The following is a 23,886-nucleotide window of genomic DNA, read 5'->3' as shown; positions in this document are numbered from 1 at the left end:
ATTAATTAAATAAAAAAAATATGTCTTACACATTTTAGAATTAAACACACAAACCATCGTACGGTTCTGGAACTGTACAATGAATAAAAAAACAAAACATTTAAATTAAATGAGTTACTGAAAAACTTAATACAAAATAAAAAAACAAGCTCGAAACTGCTATTTAAATATGTATATGTTTTTGTTCTATATGAATATTGATAAACTATAACTATTCATTGGTTTAAAATCAAAAATTAGTGCAAGGAAGAATGTGTCCGAACTATAATAATTGCCGCAGCATTACTTTTTCTGAGGTGGCATCACGTTCCGTCAAAAAAATTCCGCAACAATGCCAACGTTACGCATTCTGTTAGTAATATGTTGGAAAGCAGACAGCATTCACTAGCTAATCAAGTGCAAACAAGTTTTCACGGAATTCAAATAGAAGGGAAAGGTAAGTTTTTATTTAATAAATACTACTTTAAAGTTCAATGTTGTTAGCGCAAAATAAAGTTCAAAGTTATTGATTCGTAAAATTCCATATTTTCAAACAACGCGTTCGGCGCAAAACAACTTCTACATTAGGCCATCAAAAAAGTAACAGGGTTTCGGATGATAATCGGCTCTCAGCGAATTTGAAGAACTCAGCTGATTTGCAGACGTAATAAGGGCTATTGCAGCAGTTTTTTAGCAACACAGATGGACAAAAACTGAGATTGTTTTGATGATATACGAAAGAACTCAACGCAACCCTTGCCCCTGGTAGAGCCAAGGCTTAGACTTACCTTAGTCTTCATAGAAACCTAGAGCTCGTCCTCCTATTTGTGGCGTGCGTCACAAAAGGAGGGATCTAAGGTTTTAAGCCGACTCGGAACTGCAAATGGTTTTTTATGAGCTCTTTCATGGTAACAAAACCAAACGGAGGTTTGCCATCGCCTTTGCAGAGACGACCGCTATTAGAAAACATTTGTTCTACCATTTTGGTGTTTCAGGGAGATTTGAATCTATGTACTCCGAATGATAGTCACGCACCAACCTATTCGGTTACGGCGGCCGATATAGCAGCACGATTTTCTCACGGATCTCAATTTACGTAAAATACATAATTTAAGAACTTAAAACCTTTTCCAAGTTAAATTGAGTAGAAGCTAACCAGAAACATGTGATGCGTCTATGGTAGGTTGACCTAAGTTATGTAAAATTATGTCCAAGTCTTAGTTAACAAAGGTTTTACTTCGCTGCCGTCTGAAAACCGACTGATTGGAATTGTGCTGTCAAGTCTCCAATGACGTAACAGCCAAAGTTACCTTCACAATTTTGCTTTCACCTCAATTTTTGAACACACCTCGTATGCTTTGTAAAATATATAAAAATTAAAAAAAAAAAAACTTTTAAAACGAAAAAAAAAACTTCGAGTATATTTTAGAACAAGGCAATTTAACAAAAAGGAAATTATTAATTACTAATTCTATTGAGTGTTTTATAAATATAAAAAAAATAAAACCTTTCATATAAAACAAAAGAAACTTTCACTTTCTCACGGTGTTTTTAAAAAATTGGATTTTTATCAACACTTATGAGCACTTTGTTGCCTTAAAAATCGTGGTCACCCTACATGTCGTGATTTAGAAGTGAGTAAAAGAGAATACAAACAATATATAACAGGGCGAGTTCATATGAGCTAATGATAAAGTTCTTTCGAATTAAAAAATGCCGATCAAAACTGCGAAGTAAAACTGCAATGGAAATTTGTTTTATTTAACGAAAATTTGTTTTTATATAAACGAAATGCGACTGGGGCGGCATCCCTTAATCGGGAAAAACCCGAGTCATTCCGGTAACGTACAACCGGCTGCCATGGGAATGCTGAGCCATCTGTGACAGTTCGCTCCCCTTTCCGGATTGATCATGTCCGAGACAAGCACTTCGTGAGCAACTTGGCTATCTGAGTAAATTTAAATATTATTTTTTTAATAACGTTTAGTCAACATCATGTCAGCAGCTTATTCTATTGTCACTAGTTCATTCAGAAATCCGCTGCAGTGAGTGAATCACCAAATGACGCTTGCATCCCGAGTTGGTCAGCATCTACATATACTGCTCCCTAGTTTGGATCAATCAGTGTCGAACCAAATGGAATCATGTGAACATGCACTAAGTATAGAATATTTCGGTTCTGCCAGAATTGAGACACATTTTTATTTATAGAATTTTAACTTAGATCTCAAAAGGTTTATTTATTTTAGATATAAATATGCAAACTTATATGGTTCCAATAATTTAATAATAGACGTGAATATACTTGTCTTGTGGTAACGTGATAAAATTAGTTATTTTTTTATTTTTCAATTTGAAATTGTTCTTACTCTAGGCTTAAATACGAGTTTTCTTAAGCTTACAAAATTAATAGCTATTTTTTGCATTAGAGAAGCATTATGTGAATTTCTTAAAATTTTCTAAATGCTCGTAACATTTTAAATATATGAGACGGCTTTATCCGAGTGCTATTTACTTCGAATTTCGTATCTTAATTAAAATGAAAAACGAAACGTAAAAAGAAAACACTGTACGGGATTTAGCACTAAATGTATATAATAGCAGTAATAGATAACCAAAATATGCGTTTATAAGGATAATCATTTTTATAATGCAGACACTAATTAAAATTGCAGCAGAAAAGTTCACAAAACAATTTTTATATGAAAAACTCTAATTTAGCATTAACAGACATTGCCATTCTAAACTGATTTTTATATTTATTGAGAAGAATTCATGTCGCTGGGTTTAAATGGTAAATTTAGGCATTTACATTGCTCTATAACATACTTCTCCAACGTAGAACCAGCGCTGAAATGACAAACATTTTCAATACGGATATACTACTTTGAAATCCATTGCTTGACTTACTTGTAAATTTCATTGCCTTTTACATTGTATTCATCGCAATTTTGAAAAATCAATTGAATATCTTTCATTACTTCCTCATTCAGCTGGTACGCGCCCATATTAAGCTTTGACTTCACCTTTGCCAAATCCATTGGTGTTTTTATAATCTTGTGATAGTCCGGTACTTCTGCCTGCGAAACCGGGCGCGTAAACGGCCACGCATCTTCATGTTTCATTACATCATCGAGAAGCTGATATAAGGCGGCACTATTCAGTGGTAAATGGTCACCGGTACGACGAATTGAACGTCGTTGTGATGCCGATTTAGCTGCCTCGCGAGGGCTGCCGTGCCCATTCTGCTGCTGATAACCAGAATTACGTAAAGACGACCGTGACGGTCTTGTGCGTTTCACAAGCGGTTCGGAATCATCATCGTCGTCATCGTTTGAAGAGTCTAGAATATGCTTACTATTCCTTTTTATGCTCCTCGGCGAGCTTTTGTCGCTTCCGTTTACCGATTTACATTTTGGACATATGAAATTGTAACGAGGTGCTCTCTTCATATTGATGCACTCTAAATGGAAAGTTTCCTTGCAGCGTATACACATTAGATCACTTCCATCGTATGAGCAAACAACGCAAACATTGTCATCTCTGTTTGGAACAATAAAGTTAAAATTAAATTAAAACAAATGTTTAAATAGTGCAGATGACTCCCATGACTTTTATGACCGATCGGATTTGTAGAAGTAGTATGAATACTTGAATTATTATATAACATTTATAACTAAATAATCTCACAACTTTTAACAACTTGTGCTACATTCAGATATCATCACTTATTTTAATCTCTACTATTCAAGTTTTGATATTGGGTACGTCCCTTTATTGGATGCTTGAAGCATATTATTAGCATTAGCTTTGATAAGGAGTAGAAAATAATGATTCGAAATTCTAAACTTTACTATATCTAGTCTTTAAATTTAAATTTGGTTGTAATTTTTATTGAAAATCCTTAACTTACTCACCCAAAGACCCACCGACAAAAAAAATTAAATAAAATGATTTAACACATCTAAGAAGAGGACCAAAAAATATTCGTTATTACAGAAACATTGTAATGAAGAGTGTTAAAGTACTACTCGAACCCGATTCCAATTTAAATAAGTAAACATCACTATTGGAGACGCTATATATAAGTGCACACATTCTACGTGCTCATCCGCATTAGCGTTGCAATCCCACGGAAATTGGGATTTTTAACAAAGCCAACTGAAACAGACAGGAGTTATGCATTACCGGAGCGACGTTTCCACGACAGTCGGTTCTACGTTACCGAAACGACCCGGATTTATATCCGGCCAAGGACTGTACTCCAGCAGCATTCCCTGATACAACAACATTACCAGAGCGACCCGGATTGTCGCTCTAGCAGAATTCTCAAACATGTATGAGGAATATTTGCGCCGATACAAGAACAGCAGTCGTCCACATATTCCTATCACACGAAAATTGCTAACGATATACCATGTTGCGCATGACAACAACAGACGAAGCGATAGCCCTAACTACAGCGCTAGCGCAGAAACACTGGGAGCAACAATGACATTAGCTGAGAATTGAATAAACTACTCTCACACAATGGAAGAAATTAATTTTTGGAAAACAAAAAAAAAACTTGATTTATTTTTACTTAAGCAAGGTATAGCCACTTACTCCTCTTGTTCTGTGCCATCCTCAGATTTCTTCTTATCAGCCTCATCATCTTCAATATCTTCGCCTTTATCACTACCAATTTCTGCATCATCATCCAAGTTTTCACTATTATTTTCATCAGCGTCAGAATCACTATTGTCATCTTCATCACTGTCTTGCGCAGCCTCATCATTGTCATCTTCCAATGCTTCTTCGATTTCATTCGTTTGCAAAGGCTTACTACTGCGGCGTCCACTACTGCGTCCACGTTCGCCATCTTTAGTGCCATTTACCATACCGTCATCAATATTATCATCAATATTGAAAGTACGCTTCCGTCTTTGAGACGCCGATTTACTATTTTTTTCTTCGTTTTCGTTACGTATACCCAAACGTTTGACGCACCGTGCGCAGTACCAATTACCTTCAGGAACTGTCTTCATCTTAGGTTTCATACAGAACATGTGTGTGCCACCATTGCATTCATCACATAGCAACATTTTGTCTGGATCACTTCCTCTGCGACATACTTGGCACAGGGATTTGTTCGTGGAACGAGCCCACAAAATGCAATCATGCAGAATGTTCAAATGAAGGAATACCTGTGTTAGAGTGACAAAAAAAGTTAAAAAAAAGAAAGTGATGTCAAAAGAAATGATAAACTCACTTGTGAGAAACTTGTGCTCTCTACTAAGGACACCTCCCATTGTTTCAATCGAGCGAGACCCCATTTTATTTTACGTTCCAAAAATTCTTTATCCTTTACATCTTTTAAGGGTGCACCAAACGGCTCCTTAATGAAACGCCGTTCTATTGCCTGTTCTACCTGTAGTAGAGCATAGGCGCAATTCTGTACATTGGTTCGGATTGTGGGCGAATCATGTAAGGAGATAAGCTCATCACCACTGTCCTCCGAGTCAATCTCGATTGTGTCACCCAACACATCGCCGGGATCCTTAAAGGGTCTGGTTGCGTATTTTCCACCATCTTTTGCATCTACCTCAACATCATCTTCTGCATCGTCGTCAGCACCCTCATCGTCATCCCCCCCATCTATGGCGACTTTTGGGCCCAACTGCAATTTGACTTGTGGATCATATTGGTTTGATTGAAGGTCTGACCGCCATTTTTCCATATCCTTCACCTTTAACCGACCCAAATCACCCGTATAAATGTCGCTTTCGAATTGTATTATTCGATCAATCAGCGCCGCATGCATTACTTCGTTCAGATCCACGCCCTCGCCAAAACCAAAGTTCGCTTTACTATACTTTCGAGAAGTTTCAGACATCATTAACGATTTGAATTTACGAACTTGCTGGTTATCATCTAATGTAAGCAATTCTTCTGGACATTTTTTGCAATGGTTAACAATAAGTTGACGTAGAGTAGTTAGTTGCTCCTTTAATTGAGACTCACGCTCTCCTAATGGATTCAGTGCTGCAATAAGTGCATCGATATCTTCTTTTTCGTAGATATAAGTCCATCTCTGTCTGTCAGCGTTCCGTTCATCATGAACAATACAATTTCTCGGGTTGCCCGTACACATATATAATTGATATTGTGATGGAGATTCTTCGGCTTCGGATTCAATTACTTTCTCCTCACTCTTTGTATCGGGCTCGTTTCCTTCGGTAACATCTTTACCATTAGTGATACCATTTACTAGATGATTTTCTTTATCTTCCTTGTTTTCCTGGGACCCGCTGAGGGAGATTGTATTTTTCGGAGCCTTAGCAGCTTTATCGGCCTTAGCTGCTTCTTTATCTTCATCAGTATACATTTTCAACAAATATGCACGTATGTCCTTGCGATTTTTTGGCAAGTTTGCGATATTTGACTGTATAGAATTTCCTCCTAATACATTTTTGGGAGGATCACTTAAACAAGTGTCTAAAGCATCGGGTGCATGCTCCACAAAAATGCCTGGCATCGATTCCAATACGTAGTATTTGCGGTATGCACGATCCATGCCAAGATAGACAAGAAAATTAAATAAAGATGAATTGAATCCTTCTACCTGCTGCTCGTATTTTCGACGCTCACGTTCAGACTGTGCCAACAGCTCTGCAATTTTTTTATTCAATTTTTCTTCAAGCTGCTTTTTCTTTTCTTTGTTGCTTTTTATTTCATCTTCCATTAATTGCTGATGAAATTCATTAGTAATATTACGCTTCTGCGTTTGAACATTTGATAAACGCGTATTCTCCATCGTTGTTAATACTCGTAGCTCCATCCGAGTCGTGGACATTTGCTCCATGCGTTCTTCAATAAGATTTATGGGACTTGAGTAAGTCAATATCTGCCCCATCAGACAACGCGCAATACGCACAATGTCAGTAAATGGTAACTGATAGATAGTGTACAGCTTGAGAGAACGCAAAATATGTGGATATCGCATACGTAGCATAAGTCCAGGATCCTCTGAGGATGAATAACCATTCCGATACTTAATGCGCCATTTTTCCGCACGCTCTTTGACTATAGCTCCAGACGACAACAAATGCAAACGCAAAACTTCACTCAAAGTCATCGAATCTATTGGCAACTCGTTTATCTTGAAAGAGAAATGTCGCTTTGCATACTTATGAGCCCGGGCCGCTTCACTCATCGTTATTAAAGGTTCTCGATTTTTCAGCTCGGAACGCGCACGCAAATATTCAACGCTACAATCTTCCTCTTCTTCTTTCTGCATATCAAAAACAGTTCCCAGAAGTATCAGAATTATGTCCGACAGTGGTCCAGACACTTCACGAATACTAAAGGCACGAGACATTTCAAAAAAACTCAAATTTCCACGAAAAACTTCAATGCCTGACAATATGGTTGGGAAAGAATGAATGAATTCTCGAATCATGAATGCATCGCCGACTAGTTTAGCTGGAATATAAGTTTTAACAGGTCTATATAAGGGCAGTAAGCGTTGGTCTGTGCGCTCCAAGTCATCCGTCTTTGTAAGCAAAGCGTTACATTCGGCATTAACTCGTTCCACTAACTTCCGCTTCTCCTCTTTCTGTCGTTCCTGCTCAGCAATGCGTTTCAGTTTATCAGCCAATCTAGCTTCTTCTTCTTCAGCTTTTTGTGCCCGTTTTTTCTCTCGCCTAGCTTCTTCCTGCTCACTTAGTTTTCCATCGTTCTTTACATTATTTTCATTTTCAGTTTTCCCATCTTTAGCAAAATATTTATTCAATGTGGATTGCTTTTTACTGCCTGTATCTTGGGATGGACGTTTAATTTTTGCGGGTGTAAAATGTGGCATTTTGCCGATGAATATATTTTCGAAAGTGATACTTTGATTTGTCACATATTTTTGGTAAGACTCCGGTTTTGGTCGTAATATACCATCCACACGAGTTACATTATCTTTCACGAACATTTGCAGATTCTCTGTAGTGAACTCTTGTCGCTGACGACGGATATTTTCAAATGGTATAATTACTTCTGCCTCATTTTGTCCTTTCCGACGCAACTTGTACTGAAGTTTCTCAGTTTCTTCATACACGCCGTTGGCGGGAGGCGTGTTACTAGACGGCACAATACCTAACACTGTGTAGGCGTTATATGTAGAAGTTTTATGGCAGGCAGTTACTTCTTCATTGATAAAAAAACGCTTGCGCAGAAATTTGCATAAAATTACACAAAGTGTGTTCAATGAGGATTGCTTCGAGTTTTCAACAACTAGCATTACCGGTGCTCGAAGACAGTACTTAAATAGTTCCAGTTTCTTGCGCGCTCTTCGTTCACTACGTAATGCCTCTGCATAGGTGAGATTATCGCGACCAGTGGCTTCGCACTGCCAAACAGTGGAATTTATTACCATTACATGGCGGAAGTAGTCCCTGCAAAAATATACACAATTAGAAAACATTGAATTCGTTTACAGGAATAATAATACTCCGGATGGTTCACATGGCAAATCTTAAAAATACAAAATTTATCCGACACCAAGAACTTTGAATAAAATAACAAACCCTAAGTCCCATTATTTTTGGATAATGATATTTATTTTATCATATCCAAGTTATGGCTCAAATAGGGTTCGATCATGGCATATACTTGGCAACACTACACGCGTGCGTTGCTCGCGAATAAGTTCCCGCCAACCGCTTTCCGTAGCAGCTGGTTGGACGTTTTTGATTACATTCTCAATTACGCTTTAGCGTAAAATTTATTTGTCTTCTTTTAGTTCCCTGTTTCTTTTTGTAGCATCGTTTTACGCAAACCAATAGGGCAACGGCTAATACAAAAAAATGCGAAGCTTAAGAAAATGCAAAAAATTGGCCATCCCTCATCATGTCATTGAATTTATATAGCAATAATTATGATACTTACTCATAGTCGCGAAATATCTCCCTTGTTACTTCACAAAAGAAAACCTCGTCGTTGTCATGAAAAGTCTCGTTTCGATTACGGGATGGCATATTATCGAAGCCATCTCGTTTACAGATAGGCATTTTCCAAACAATTACAAGTGTATTTTATATGAATAATACAACGGTGCACTTTTGCGATTCTTTTTTGCAGCACAGAAATAGAGGAGTTTCGGCAAATTGCTCTAGCGAGTGTTGGTGGAATGGATGAAAGCCACAAACACTTTATACACGACGCGAATTTTCAAATTAACAGTCTGCGTATTCACAGCACTTCTCCACAATTCCTGCAGCATAAATATATTATCCGTAAACCCACTTCGTTTTATCTGATTATTTCACAAGTTATATTTAGCAAATTAATCAGAAATTTAAAGGAGTTTGCACTTTTCACGCGCCAATAAGATTTTTACTTCTTCTTCACGAGTTGGTTGTCTCACGCTTTTCACTTTTCACTTTTAGAACTCAAACATAGATAACACTCAGAGTTGCTCTGAACTTCTACGGAAAAGACATACAATAGAAACGTCAAGACTGTGTGGTAAGGCGAATTCATACAAAAGGTGACGTCTTCCTATAACAGTTACTTCATTTTTCGGGGGATTCACACGCCTGCCGTCAGACTTCTTTCCAATACATGACAAACAAAAAGACGAGAAATTACATGTTTGAGAAAATTCAGTGAATGTATTGGTAATATAGTGAATTGTGAGATTAAAACTAAACAAACTAATGAAAACAAAGTGTCGCGTGTTAAATTGTGAAAGCACAAATTAATATAAGGCCTCCAAATGCAGTTTGTTTGCGTTTTTTATGCGGAAGACGCCGTGGCAAGAAATTGTGTGTGTGCATAATCTAATCGTGCTTCGTAATTTCTATTGCTTCTGCCTACCCTTCCCATTCACAATCATTCCTTTTGGTAATAAAATGCGAAACTCTTTCATTTTGAGTGATAGCGCGCCCATGAACTCGTTTCAAAACTTAGCAGCATTCACACATCACGGGATGATGAACAGCTGATAAGCGAAATGGTGGGCTGCAAGAAAATATGCGTCAAAAATACCTATCAAAAACAGTTCGTTGGTGCCTAATGGAAAAATGACGGGATTGAAATCCTTATATCCTTTTCGGCTGTATACATGTAATTTTATTGAAAACTGTGTGTTGGTTTATGTCTATAAATATTACACGGTTGAAAAGCGTGGGAAAGGGTAATTGAATTTGAGTTTGAGATATTTTAGAAACATACTTTTGCTAACTATTTTTAAGTTATAAAAAATTAAAGGTTATCTGCTTTAACTTTTTCTATTTGTTGTTTCAGCATTTTATGTTTTTTTACCCACTTTTAGTTATGTTTTCGGGGTTCATTACTTTGCTATTATTATTATATTACTTTTGCATTTAAAATTTTAATACTTTCATTTAAATATCAATAATAGCTTATTTATGTATTTAATACTGATTGCGCTTATTTTTATTATATATATGTAGGTGTGTACGGGCAACTGGGCAACCTCAATAGTGGTGTGAAAACCAAAAATTCCCAATTTTTGTTAAAAAAATACCCACTCAATGTTTCTTCCGATGTGGCCTTGCTGACGAATGTTAAAAAATGCATATATTTTATACTTTTTCTATACTTACGACATAGCGAATTCGGAAGGCGCAACCATGTATTCTATCATTCTTGTCCAAATGCAATTTTTTTCGTTCTTATGCGGAAGACGTCTTGGCAAGAAAGTTTGTGCGGCTAGATAATTTCTTTTGCTTCGTAGTTTCTATTGCTGTCGCCTACTCTTCCTCTTCACAAACAAGTAATTCCCCTTCGTTTGTACCTCAATGTATGATAGAGTACAATGTTACTCCTGAAGGTTGCACCTTCCGAATTGGCTGGGTCATCAGACTCTGTAAATAAATAAACAAAAGAGAGCGCCATGTAAATGAAAACTCATTACCGTGTACTTACGACGGTACATTTTTCGTATACTTTGTTTATCTCACGGGAAACTGATGCTGAAAACAGTGAACACCGTAAACTCAATCCCGACGCAGCTGTTCCGATCAAACTTATGAGAACCCCATGTAAATGAAAAGTTTCTTCCTTCCGTATCGTAGTACCGTAGATTTTATTTCACGATTGTTAAAAAAATCCCGTAATATCGACTCAGCTGATTGCTCTCTCACCACACAGTGTTGCCAAGCAGTACATTTCGAAATTATTTACAAAATAAACTTAGAAAAATGATAATTTTTGTTAGAATAGCTTAAAAATACTGTTGAATAATGTTAATTATAGATAAATGAACTATTGCATCTGTTGGTTTTTGGCTTTGGTTTATTAAACAATGAAAAATTTTAATTGATAACGCGGATGTGTGAAAAAGTGTGTAAGCAAAAATATCAATGGCAACATTGTGTAGATACAACCAAACACATACACACACACAAACCGATGTATTGTGTAAATATGTAATTAAAAGAACGCAGTTGCTCTCGGGGGTGAGTTTTTGTGCACGGTAAGGGACTGCGGTAAGGGATTCCGTGCGGTCTTCACTGTTTTCAGCATGACACTATATACGGTAATGTTGGTGTATGTGGGCACTGTAATTCTATGATGTGCTGTTTGCTACAGGGTATGTACCCATTCGAAAAGATTACACTTTATCGAGTATGCTTTACTGATAAGCAATTATTGGTATCGGTCATCTCTACTCTCAGCTGAGTTTTGTTTAGGAAATTTTTAATTAATTGGTTCTTGTGGCTTTGCTTTCAAATGAAATAATGGCGAATATATTAAGACAATATAGATCTAATAGTTTGCAGAAGCTACTAGGCGTAAGTTTATAAATTTATATATAAATTTATTTTAAGGCTAACCTTACGATTAAAGCAGAATATATGTTTACGAAAAAAGCAATACTTTTCAACTGAAGCATCAGAAAACAACGGCAAAGCTGGACCCTTGGTATTAGTTGATAAGGATGACCATATCACGTTAATTGGTTTAAATCGACCAAATAATCGCAACTCCATTGACAATAAAACAGCGCGTTGTTTAAGTCAAGCCCTCGCCAGTTTTGAAGCGGACGAAACGTCGCCGGTGGCAGTGATTTATGGAATAGGAGGCTCTTTGTGCACAGGTCAAGATCTGACAGAATTAGAAGCGCGTTGCAAAAAAAGTGATTTTAACGAGAATTATAGTGCGCTATCTAATCATAATTTTTTACATAGGCATTCGAAAAAACCAATTATTTGTGGCATTAATGGTTATTGTGTGGCCGATGGGCTAGAATTGGCGATTTTTTGTGATCTTCGCATTATGGAGGACACTGCAGTGTTGGGATTTTTTGGCCGATGCATTGGGCTTAATCTAAAGTGTGGGGGAACAGCTAGGCTACCTGCTATAATAGGATATTCACGATCAATGGATTTGTTGTTAACGGGTCGGCGCGTGGGTGGCCAAGAGGCTCTTCAAATAGGGTTAGTAAATCGTCTAGTAGCTACAGGCACGGCGCTTGGGCAGGCAGTAAATTTAGCTTTTTCCATTGCGAAATTTCCTTTAAAAGCCCTTCAAAGAGATCGTAACAATTTATATACAAACCATTACGAACGGCGCAATGGTTTTTGCGCAGCGATAGGCCATGAAACTGTCCCAATTCATTCTAATATTGTAAAAGAAATTGGAGAAGGTGTAACAAGGTTCAAAAATTGTAAGTAATATTTATTTAGAATCCCATTAACCACGGTCAAATAGGTCCTTATGATACTTATTAAAGTTTTGTTTCAGCAAAAACAAATGGATCGAAGATAGAATCGTGGCAGGTAAAGCCGAAAGCTTTACAAACTTGGGAAAAAGAAGAAGAACTTCACGAGAAACGGTTTGCATCAAACGCAAATACGATTCAGAATAATTGCTGACTAAAATGCATAGCTACATTTTTCACTCAGTAGTCTTGGAATTGGTCCAAGTTACATTTCGGCTTACGAGTAAAATATAAGTATCTACCTATACTTTTGAAGCAAATATATAATATAATATAAAAATAATACACTTGTTGTTACCATAGAGAGGTTTCGAATTTTTCGAACAAATACTTGCAAGTATTTTACTATTAGTTAAAAAAAAAGAGTTTTAAAAAAATGTTTTCCTTTTTTTCTTCTAAAGGGAAAGTATGTATGTCCCGTTCCAAAATATGTACGTGGTAGCCAAATCATATGGTATATTTGTCCATGCATTTTTGGAGTTATAAAAAATTTAATTATATATAACGAAGGAGTTTGTTTGATTTAAAAACGTTATATAAAAGTACACATATCAAACCAAAATAATTCTACTTTCAACCAACATTGGACAAAATTGAACGAAAAAAGTATGTGATTATTCTATAACAGTGTAGTAGTTGTATATGATTTTTTTATTTATTTATTTTGTTTTATCATTACTTATTATTACTAGTCAAATTCTCATTGACGTTTACGACACCACGTTGTTTAAAAGACGTTTTGATTGTTACTGTAATATTTGTATAAAGGCAAAGTTTTTTAAATTAAACAGTTATTCAATTGTATGTGTACCAGTGTGTCCACCATTACAGTCAATGGCTTTGTGTATTCGAATTGGCGTAGATAATATTCGATAATCCTACGGCAGGTTTCTGTGGGAGTGGAACACCATAATTCTTTTTTATTTTTAAGAAGAATAATTTAAGAACCAACCCTTCTTATTTTTAAATGATTTCTTTCCGATTCGCTTTAAATCTCCCCAAAGGTTTTCAATGGCGTTTATTTCGGGTTGACTGGCTTGGTCAACCTATAATTTTAACATTTGTAGTATTTTGGGTCATTATCTTGCATAAAATGCCACGGAAGTGGCATATTCTCCTCAGGAAATGGTAGCATCTTTTCTTGAAGCATGGCCTTGTAAATAAATGTGTCCATTTTATTGGTTACTAGCTTTAACCCGCGGCTCCGCTCGCGTAGGAGTAGTTTTGAGGGATTTAGGATATGTATTGTATATAAAAGAATTACAAACGATAATTTCATAGAAAATTTTTTTTTATTAATAACCATAATATTACAATACCCGGCATCCGTTGCCATGCCTCGTTGAATAAAATCAAAACAACCAATCAGAAAAATATCAAGCAAAATTGTTTTTATTAATTTTCTATCTCAAACCGTTTTTGAACTTTGCATTTGGGTCATAGTTGAACAGCTTATGCGGATTATGAAGTCTGGAGTGTGCTATAAATAGTGGCATCCGTTGCTATGCCTCGTTGAATAAAATCAAAACAACCAATCAGAAAAATATCAAGCAAAATTGTTTTTATTAATTTTCTATCTCAAACCGTTTTTGAACTTTGCATTTGGGTCATAGTTGAACAGCTTATGCGGATTATGAAGTCTGGAGTGTGCTATAAATAGTGGCATCCGTTGCTATGCCTCGTTGAATAAAATCAAAACAACCAATCAGAAAAATATCAAGCAAAATTGTTTTTATTAATTTTCTATCTCAAACCGTTTTTGAACTTTGCATTTGGGTCATAGTTGAACAGCTTATGCGGATTATGAAGTCTAGAGTGTGCTATAAATAGTGGGAAATAGGAAAAAGTAAGATTTTGTAGATTAAATTTAAGCAAATATTCGATTATTAGTGACGAATAAGAGTGGTGGCGCGACGTGGGGGCTGAGGGAAGAGAGTTCCATCATAAACACATGCCTATAACCTTCATTGGGTGAAAATATGAATGTATAAAAATTTTTACGTCATTTGGTGTTGTCGTTTCGTAGTGTTGCGAGGACAACATACAGACATTCACCTTTATAGTATAGATGAGGTGAATAGAATTTGAGGGTGCTTCTCTCCATACCAAGAGAAGCATCATATTATCATGTTGCCGCTACCGCGATTGAGTTTTTTTTTTTTGTTTTTGTGAACCGCGGTGAGAACTTGTCCCTTTTAGGATGGCTGACATTTTGCACAGCATCATTTCCAAATAAATTTATTTTTGTTTCTTCGCTCCAAAGTATTTTGTACTATTTCTTCATACCCTCTGGTCCCCACCATGACTTGTGCTCTTGAGCTAAATTTTTTCCTCTTCGTTAAATTGCTTGTTTCAACAGAGGAACTTTACAGCTATTCTACCTGGAAGGTTCATGTTGTACAATCGACGCCGTATTGTTCTAGGTGTAATTCCAGCAGCAAAGGCCTCTTGGTACAAGGCACAATTAAGTTATCAGTAGTGTAAGTCGTTTTCTTTTTATCACCACGTAGTTCATGGATTTTTTGGGCTTAATGGCTTTTAGAACAAAATTTTTGGACCGTCCAAGTGACTCAGCGATATATTTGTACGATTTTTTTTTGTTTTTGAAGATTGACAATAAGCCACCGCTCCTCCGGCATCTTTGAAAGAAATTCATATTAATTATTATTTATTTATTTGTTATTAGTATTAACACCACTTTACATTTCTTACATTAATTTTTTTTTATTTAAAAATTGGAAAAGTAATGAATTACAATCACAATGATTTGAAAGCATTACATTAAATTATTTCTCTTATTCCTAATGAATTCTACACAATTTTTGTTCAAATACTATATATCTTGCTTTTTTATTTCCGTTGGTAATGCATTGTATAAGTTCAGGTCAATATAAATCATTGAATGTTGTGCTTTATAGCTCTGTCTATATCTAATTCTAAAGTCATTATCATTTCTATTTTTGCGAATTCTTATTTTGTTACTTCTTTTACGTAATCTATCCTATCCGCTAAATACAATAGTGCCTTTTTATTTTTAATTTTGTGAACTACCCTTATGGAAGTATATATGATCGTGGATATTCAAAATGTGGTTAATCTTGACATTATATATTTTTATTGCGGTCACTACATCTACTTTATTGCGAATTCTTCGAAAGTATGCTAATTTTTCACCAATCTTCTTGCATATACATATGTATATTCAATATCCTTAAATTTTAATTCCTTGTCAATAATTACTCCTAGATATTTGATTGTGTTAATTTTTTCAATTTTGTTGTTGTTTTGTTTTTGTCTTTTTTCATTTAATTTAAGTTTCATTTTTAACCATTTAGTGACCTCGTCTATATCAGCTAATATTCTATTTTTACATTCTTCCTCGCTTTCTCCTTCAGCATAAATCAGGGAGCCATCAGCATATAGTACTATTTTACATCTCTTTATAACCTTCTCCAAATCATTTATATACAAAGTAAATAGTATAGGTTCCAAAATTGATCCCCATATTCCGACAACTTACCATTTACTGTAGTTCTTTGGTGTCTATCTTCTAAGTATTCCTTAAACCACTTCTCATTTTTGTAACAAAATATTATATCTCTATCCCTCTTGAAATCTAAAAAAGCCAATAATTTTAATTTGTTTTTCACCGGTTTTCCATTCATCAATGATATAATTTATTGCTGTTTTATATGAATGATTTTTAGGAAACCCCGATAAAAGTTCATTAACTTCCAAATATTCTATTCATTCCAAACATTATATTCAAAATAAGTTGCTGTTTCACTGCGCTTTCCAAAGTCTTTTCAATAGTTTTTAATGTATTAATAGGCCTCAATTGTTCACCACTTTTTGCTTTATTTATTTTCTGGGCCGGAGTTATCATTCACTCTTTCAGTGAATTTGGAGGTACACCTCTCATTATTGACGTATTTACCACGACCAGCAGTAAGTGCTCCAGTTATCTGTTATCGTGCTCTTACTTATTCCAAGGAAATCTGGTTTATTTTCCACAGTTTTACACATATTATAAAGTTTACGCTTTTTATCTCTTCAACGTAATTTACATATTGTACATACTCAATTAACAGATTAATTTCTTCTATATATATGTACGTACATATTTATATATATATATACATATATAATTGGCGCGTACACCCTTTTTTGGAGTTTGGCCGAGCTCCTCCTCCTATTTGTGGTGTGTCTTGATGTTGTTCCATAAATGGAGGGACCTACAGTTTTAAATCGACTCCGAACGGTAGATATTTTTATGAGGAGCTTTTCCATGGCAGAAATACAGTCGGTGGTTAAAAATAGTTAGCAAAAAAGTAGGTTTGTATGATAAAATAACTCCAACTGAAAAGGTCACAACTTAAATCAATAGGATTACATAGTTACATGTATGCAAAATGTATCGAGTGAAGTGTGAAATTTGGCACACCCCAATCAATGTTTCTTCCAGTGTGGCATTACTGACGAATGTTATAAAAAATGCACATTTTGACAGCGCGCGCACAAGGAAGAGCTCGCATCTAGTCATCTATGGTTACTAATGCCCTTTGGCAACAAGGTAATTCGTGAATTATGTGCCGTGGGAACATAGCATAATTTTAAGCTTCTATGTTCAGTACTTCAAAGTCGATTTCTGTTTGTAATCTCTATTAGCACTACGGTTTCATAGATGACATAGTTTGCTACAAAAAGAGTTTGTTGTGATATCATAAGTTTATAACTTTAATAATTTGAGTTATGTTACGACAACTGGTTCAACATCTTAGCAAAAGGGGCGTTGTGGGAGCTCTCTCAGCCGACGTTAGAAATATAGGGGCAAGAAGTATTTACACTACAGATTGCCTGCAAAAAAATGAGAAAGGTGTGCCACCCCGTTTTCGAAGTGACATAAGATTTGTGTAAAAGCTATAATTTTTGTGTTTTAGGCGGACAAACTGCAACGGATATTATTGTTGACAAAGACAAGAATGTCACATTGATAGGCATAAATCGACCACATGTGCGAAATGCTATTAATGCTGCCACTGCCACACAACTTTGTGAGGCATTCAATGCTTTTGAGGCTGACGAAACATCACCTGTAGCAGTTTTGTACGGCATTGGTGGATCCTTTTGCGCTGGTTATGATATCCTAGAGCTTGGAAAAGATGGTGGAGAACAGGTTAGCATTGACATTTTAATGGCGCATGAAGGGTCAGTGGGGCCTACTCGGCGCCATATACAAAAGCCGGTAGTGTGCGGTATCAGCGGTTACTGTATAGCTAATGGATTGGAACTAGCATTAATGTGTGATCTGCGTGTAATGGAGGAAACAGCAGTACTTGGTTTCTTTAATCGACGTTTCGGAGTCCCTGTTATCGACGGTGGCACAGCGCGCTTACCTGCACTGATTGGTTTTTCCAGAGCATTGGATTTGATACTGACGGGACGGCAAGTTTGTGCCGACGAGGCACTCTCTATGGGTGTTGTTAACCGTGTTGTTCCACCCGGTCAGTCATTAATTAGGTCTGTAGAGTTGGCACAACAGCTGGCGAAATTTCCGCAACGTGCTCTTAATCACGATCGAAATTCGTTGTATTCAGCCGTTTTCGATGCAGCAAACTTTAATCAGGCGGTGCAAAATGAGATTATGTACACATCAAAAGAAATAATTGAGGAAATGCAGCAGGGTATTAAATGGTTTATACAAAGTAAGCAAGATATAAAATATAATATGGTATAATTGGCGCTTACACCCCTTTTTGGGTGTTTGGCCGAGCTCGCTCCTCCTCCTATTTGTGGGACGGATACTATAATGTTGTTTCAGAGACGCAGAGACCTACAGTATAAGTCCGAATGGCAAATGGTTTTTGTGAAGAACTTTTTCAGAGCAGAAATACACTTGCCGAGAGGTGACTGCTATTAGAAAGAACTTTTGCGCTTCCGAATGGCAGTCACACACCAGCCCTTTTGGCTACGGCGGCCGCCCTAAGTAAGATAATTCTTTAAATCGCTCATTTAATGCTATTATTTTACGTTGTCGATAAGTTTTCCAAAACACAGATTGCCATACTGGAGCGAAAATAAATTTACAGTTAACAGTTAAATGAGCGTTTTTTGAAGAAAAAGAACATCTTGGTCCTATGCTCCAATGGGAGAAACAGGAACTGATGCTGATGGAAGAACATCCTAAATTTTCTACGAAATGCAAATGCCTGAATCAATATGGAATTTGCCAATATTCGAGATTTGAAATTCTAAAATTAACTTTTATCTAAAGTCTGTTACAAATGAACCTAGTTGTGCTAGGAGTTAGAGGACAGTTATCGACAAAGTAAAAGATATTTCATAATAATAAGTGTAAGGAGACAACAATTTTATTTTAGTTGTGCAACTTTTAGCTTATTTTTGTTACCATGTATTTTTTAAACCGCAAAAAAAGAGCAGCTGATTGAAATCCCTGCATACTTATCTAAAAAAATATTTTTTTGTAGCGATGATATATACAATGAATCAAAAAAAAAATTATCCGGCAAAGAGTTTTGTCTTTGACTTGCATTGCCCATAAAGTCATTTAAGCTTTTAGATTGCAACCACAAGTATATACATATGTGTATTCCATTTCCATGGCAGCCGGTTCTACGTTACCGGAAAGACTCGGGTTTTTATTCCCGACCAAGGGCTGCCGCCCCAGTATACTAGCCCTGTCTAGTGTACCGTATTTTACCCCAAATCTTTCGTCACAGGAGCAACTCATTGCAGCCAGTTTGCTCCAAATACTTCTCTTCCGGGCTGGCGTCGAACCCAACCCCGGACCTGAAGTATTCTACTGCTGCATTTGCCACAAACGGCTCCACCCGAACTCCACCTCGGTTAGGTGTAACCAGTGCAACGGGTGGTGCCATCTTAAGACCTGCTCAGGCCTTAAGACACACAGGGAGCGGTCCACAAGGTATGTGGCCACGTGTTGCTCCCGCTCACAGGCGGCCCCCGCGTCTACGGCTACACTGCCCTCAGTGCCGGCACATCACGCTGCCGCCACTAACAACACCTCAACGGTAAGGAGCCCCCAAGAGCAACACAACTCCCTCTCCAACCCACAACCCTCCTGCTCCTACCCCAGTGCGGGGACAAACCAGCAGCTCTTGGTCCCCCGCACAGTCTGCTCCGTGTGTCAGACCGTAGTTCCTCGGAACTTGACAACTGTTCAATGCAATTCTTGCAGTGGCTGGTGTCATTTTCGGAGGTGCTCCGGCCTGCACACCACCCGTGAGAGGACACGCGACTACGTTGCCCCCTGCTGCAGAGCTCTGCACCCGCAACCGCCCCCAGTGGCGCGGCCATCAGACAACATCAGGCCACTACCCATTTTGCGGAACGCACAGCAGGACCAACGCAGACAACATCACGCATCCCTCACCCCCCGAATTACGACGACACTCCCGCGAAGCTTCAAGCTTCTGCAACTAAACTGCAACGGACTCACGAGCAAGATTGACGAGATAGTCGACTTCATGAGTCGGTTCGGAATCAAGATAGCTGCGGTCCAGGAGACAAAACTGCACGCTAGCTCCCCCCTGATTACCAGGGACGGCTACAATATGCACCGAAAGGACCGCGAGCGAGACAACGGTGGTGGCCTAGCGTTCATAGTACACCATTCAGTGCAGTATCGTCTTATTGACGAAGGCATCGACCGCAGGGACAGCACCTTAGAACGTCAAGGTATAGCTGTCCGTTCAGGCGATGCCGAGCTCAAAATATACAATATTTACATACCCCCTGTCACCTGCTACCCAGCAGGATATCTCCCCGATATTGGTGCGTTCATCAGGGGAGAAAACCGAATGGTAGTAGGTGACTTTAATGCGCATCACGATCTTTGGCATTCAAGCCTGCCAAATGATCGTAGGGGACAACTATTGGCAGAGCAGATAGACGATTCGACGTTCAGCACTGTACTATCGCTTGCAGACCTATGCTATCGCTTGCATCAGACCACTTGCCCATTATCATCTCGATCGAGAGACCTGCCGACTTTGTTTCCGCGGATCACCGGTCATACATAAACTTTAACAAAGCTGATTGGACCAGATTCGCGGAATTTACTGAGTACATCTTCGCAGCCCTACCCACTCCCACCGATGTGCGCGCAGGCGAACGCGCATTCCGCAAGGCGATTACAGCCGCCGCGGCTCGCTTCATACCTGCTGGACGGATCCGGGAATTACGTCCCAACTTCTCAGCCGAAGCAGTCGTTATGGCAAACGAGCGTGACCGCCTACGCCAGGCCGATCCCGGGGATCCTCGTATAAAGGATCTCAATTCGGAGGGTGGTCGCCTGGAACCAGTGATACGCAGTGGACGAAGCTCCAGACCTGCCAGAATACTGCCATCTGGACCGCGACAGGATGTCTCCTGATGTCCCCTATTCAACATTTGCATGACGAGGCGCACATGCTCCCTGTTAAGGAGCACAATAAAATGCTCGGCAAGCAGTTTCTGCTTGGGTGTCACCGTAGGCCTCACCCATGCAGACACCTGCTCGAGCCTGAGCCACCTCCCAGGCACATCAGGAGGCACTTCCTCAACTACGTGGACGAGATCCTAGACAAAACAGACAGACCACTCCAGGATCGGACAGTGTATAGACAGGCCATAAACGACATTCATCGGGAGACCCTTACCACCTTCTTAACACGTTCCCTGTCCCAATACAAAAATGCAAAATTGACCGACAAGTCCAACAGGGTTTTTTGAATAATTTGTTTTTTTTGTAGTCATAGGATAGCTTTAGTAATAATATTAATTAAAAAACAAAACACGGATGTAGGGTATTTCTACCTGAAACACATATGGTCCATGAGCGTAGAGGGACATTTTTGCTTCTGCACGTTCATGAAACACATGTGGTTCATATATCCCCTGACGCACATATGGCTCAGGAACGTATCAGTGCTTATCAGGCGCACGTTTACTGAACCATATGTGGCTCAGCGGACAGGGAACGTGTTAAGCTACCGACCCTCGAATGCCGTTATCGGAGTCCAACCACCACCAATTGCAGACGAAGAGCTCCAGCTTCCCCGAGAGTCCCGCGTAACCTTGGCACAATTACGTTCTGGATACTGTAGCAGGTTAAACTCCTACTTCCAGAATCGACCCCGACATACTAAACATATGTCCGGCATGTGAAGGCACCCCGCACTCATCTAACACCTCTCTCTCCATCTGGACCCAACCCGTCGAAACAGCCAGTTTCTTGGGCCTACCTTTAGATGAGCTAGACGAAGACGACCGGTAGTTACACTACACTGACAGGGCGAAGATACTGCTACAACAACAACAACATATGTGTATATATATATAAGATATATATATTTTTTTTATTTTGAATTATTCATTATATTGCTAGACGTGCAAAAAAATGTAGGCAACTGATCTTTTGAAGGCCATAAACCTGTACATTTGAGCTAGAAAGGCTTTAAATGCATTTATTTAGTAAGCAGCGTTATTTTTTTTCACTATTATTTTCGTGTTGTGATTGTGTGAGTTTTTTGCATTGTGTGTGACTTAAACTAATGGCTTTAAAGGTAAATTATTCAGTTTATGGTTAGTTTATTAAAATTTATCAAAAAAAGTCAAGGGGGGTACTAATAGATGCATATTGGCCCCAATATTAATAAACTGAAGGAGCGAAAGGATTTTTTGTTTTTCACCGTAAAAAGTTATTTGTATAAGGCTATAACTAATTATAAGCATTGCTCACAAAGTCCAGACTTTAATCCCATTGAGCAGATGTGGGCGTGTGGGCAAAGTGCGCGAGCGCCACGTAAATGTTTTTATGAATAGATACTGTAAAGTTCTTTGATCCTCGAAAAAGGAGCTATTTTTGGTTTTTTTTTGGAATTTTGGGTAATAAAATCAATTTTTTCTATATACTTATTGAGAGAGAATAGTATTTTACTTACTATTGTTTAAATTTTTAAGTTTAATATTGTTTTAGAGACAATGCATGTCAAAGACAAAACCCTTTGATGTACAAGTTTGTTTTTTGGTTCATAGTTGTTGTATATTATTATATTATATATATTGGGTTCCTCAGTGCAGTTTTCAGCTCGGTGCTATTTCCGACAAGAATTTCGTGCTTTAATTATGGCGGTTAATCACAATATTCCAAAAATTAATTCTGAAGACCTAGCCGCCGTAGCCGAATGGGTTGGCGCGTGATTGTCATTTGGTAGTTCCTAAATTATATTGTAGAAACAGTTTTTTTTTATTAGCGGTCGCCTATTGGCAAGCAATGGCAAACCTCCGAGTATATTTCTGCCATGAAAATTTTCCTGCCGTTCCGTTTGTGGAAAAATAGGAAGGCGCACATCACAAATAGAAGGAGTAGCTCGACCAAATACCCAACAAAGAGTGTAAACTCCAATTATATATACAAGTCGCCCAAATTCTATTTGTTATATGCATTTATTTAAATCAAGTTAAGAATGTAATTCCAATAAACGTTTACTTCCAGCATTTAAAACCGATACAACGCATTCGTGGTTAAAGCGTGAAAAGTCGATGGCGGACTGGGATGACAAACAATTGGCTGCTGCAGCTGAACAAAAAGAGGCCGAAAAGCAGGCAGCGGAAGCAGCGCGTATTGAGGATGAGAAAAAGTCGAAGGAGGCAAAACAGAAGTCCAGTGAAAAAAAAAAGTAGTGTAGGGAGTAATTGAAAGCATAAGGCATAAGAATTAATTGACAGCTTTAAAAGAAACCCTTACATTATGTTTGAGTCAAATTCTAAACCTTTATTCGTGTATGGTATATAATTTATTTGATTTATGCTACCTTCATATGTTATATATGTTAAAAGTGGACTGAATTAAATTAATTTCCTTAAACTCAAATATTAGTAAATAAATTTTTGCTTAATATTTTTATATGCACGTTCGCAATCAAATGTTCAACGTCGCGGGTACAGGGAACCTGTTAATTTTGAAGTATAGAAAAATAAACTTCATAAATTTTGACAAAAATAAGGTATTTTCAGTTAATATATATATATATATATATATATATATATATACCTATATAATTGGCGCGAACACCCTTTTTGGGTGTTTGGCCGAGCTCCTCCTCCTATTTGTGGTGTGCGCGTCTTGATGTTGTTCCACAAATGGAGGGAACTACAGTTTCAAG

At 37.7% G+C, this 23,886-nt stretch overlaps 3 protein-coding genes across 9 annotated transcripts; 2 read left to right on the top strand and 1 right to left on the bottom strand.

Annotated features, from left to right (window-relative positions):
- Window positions 1-2,281: 2,281 nt before the first annotated feature.
- On the bottom strand, window positions 2,282-9,403 carry LOC128856028 (bromodomain adjacent to zinc finger domain protein 1A). The gene is made up of 5 exons (XM_054091377.1): window positions 8,896-9,403; window positions 5,231-8,402; window positions 4,585-5,165; window positions 2,890-3,522; window positions 2,282-2,829 (listed from the first exon to the last, which is right to left on the bottom strand). Exons 1-5 carry the CDS (start codon window positions 9,015-9,017, stop codon window positions 2,739-2,741), a joined length of 4,599 nt encoding a protein of 1,532 aa, XP_053947352.1. The 5' UTR covers window positions 9,018-9,403; the 3' UTR covers window positions 2,282-2,738.
- A 2,222-nt stretch (window positions 9,404-11,625) lies between these two features.
- LOC128856026 (probable enoyl-CoA hydratase) lies at window positions 11,626-13,527 on the top strand. Of its 6 annotated transcripts, none has more exons than XM_054091373.1 (3): window positions 11,626-11,768; window positions 11,848-12,643; window positions 12,721-13,527. In XM_054091373.1, exons 1-3 carry the CDS (start codon window positions 11,715-11,717, stop codon window positions 12,849-12,851), a joined length of 981 nt encoding a protein of 326 aa, XP_053947348.1. In that variant the 5' UTR covers window positions 11,626-11,714; the 3' UTR covers window positions 12,852-13,527. The 6 variants fall into 6 exon arrangements, with proteins under 6 accessions (XP_053947348.1, XP_053947347.1, XP_053947346.1 ...); XM_054091372.1 differs by having other exon boundaries at window positions 11,827-12,643; XM_054091371.1 differs by having other exon boundaries at window positions 11,824-12,643.
- Window positions 13,528-17,350: 3,823 nt separating this feature from the next.
- On the top strand, window positions 17,351-23,695 carry LOC128856024 (probable enoyl-CoA hydratase). Of its 2 annotated transcripts, none has more exons than XM_054091369.1 (3): window positions 17,351-17,573; window positions 17,638-18,381; window positions 23,217-23,695. In XM_054091369.1, the coding sequence occupies exons 1-3, from the start codon at window positions 17,450-17,452 to the stop codon at window positions 23,402-23,404; spliced, it is 1,056 nt and encodes a 351-aa protein (XP_053947344.1). In that variant the 5' UTR covers window positions 17,351-17,449; the 3' UTR covers window positions 23,405-23,695. The 2 variants fall into 2 exon arrangements, with proteins under 2 accessions (XP_053947344.1, XP_053947343.1); XM_054091368.1 differs by having other exon boundaries at window positions 17,352-17,573; window positions 17,638-18,402; window positions 23,217-23,694.
- Window positions 23,696-23,886: the final 191 nt, after the last annotated feature.

The sequence above is a fragment of the Anastrepha ludens genome, chromosome 2, assembly GCF_028408465.1.
Source record: "Anastrepha ludens isolate Willacy chromosome 2, idAnaLude1.1, whole genome shotgun sequence".
Classification (NCBI taxonomy): domain Eukaryota; kingdom Metazoa; phylum Arthropoda; class Insecta; order Diptera; family Tephritidae; genus Anastrepha; species Anastrepha ludens.
Note: the sequence above shows the minus strand (reverse complement) of the source record. Positions and strands in the feature narration are given on the sequence as shown.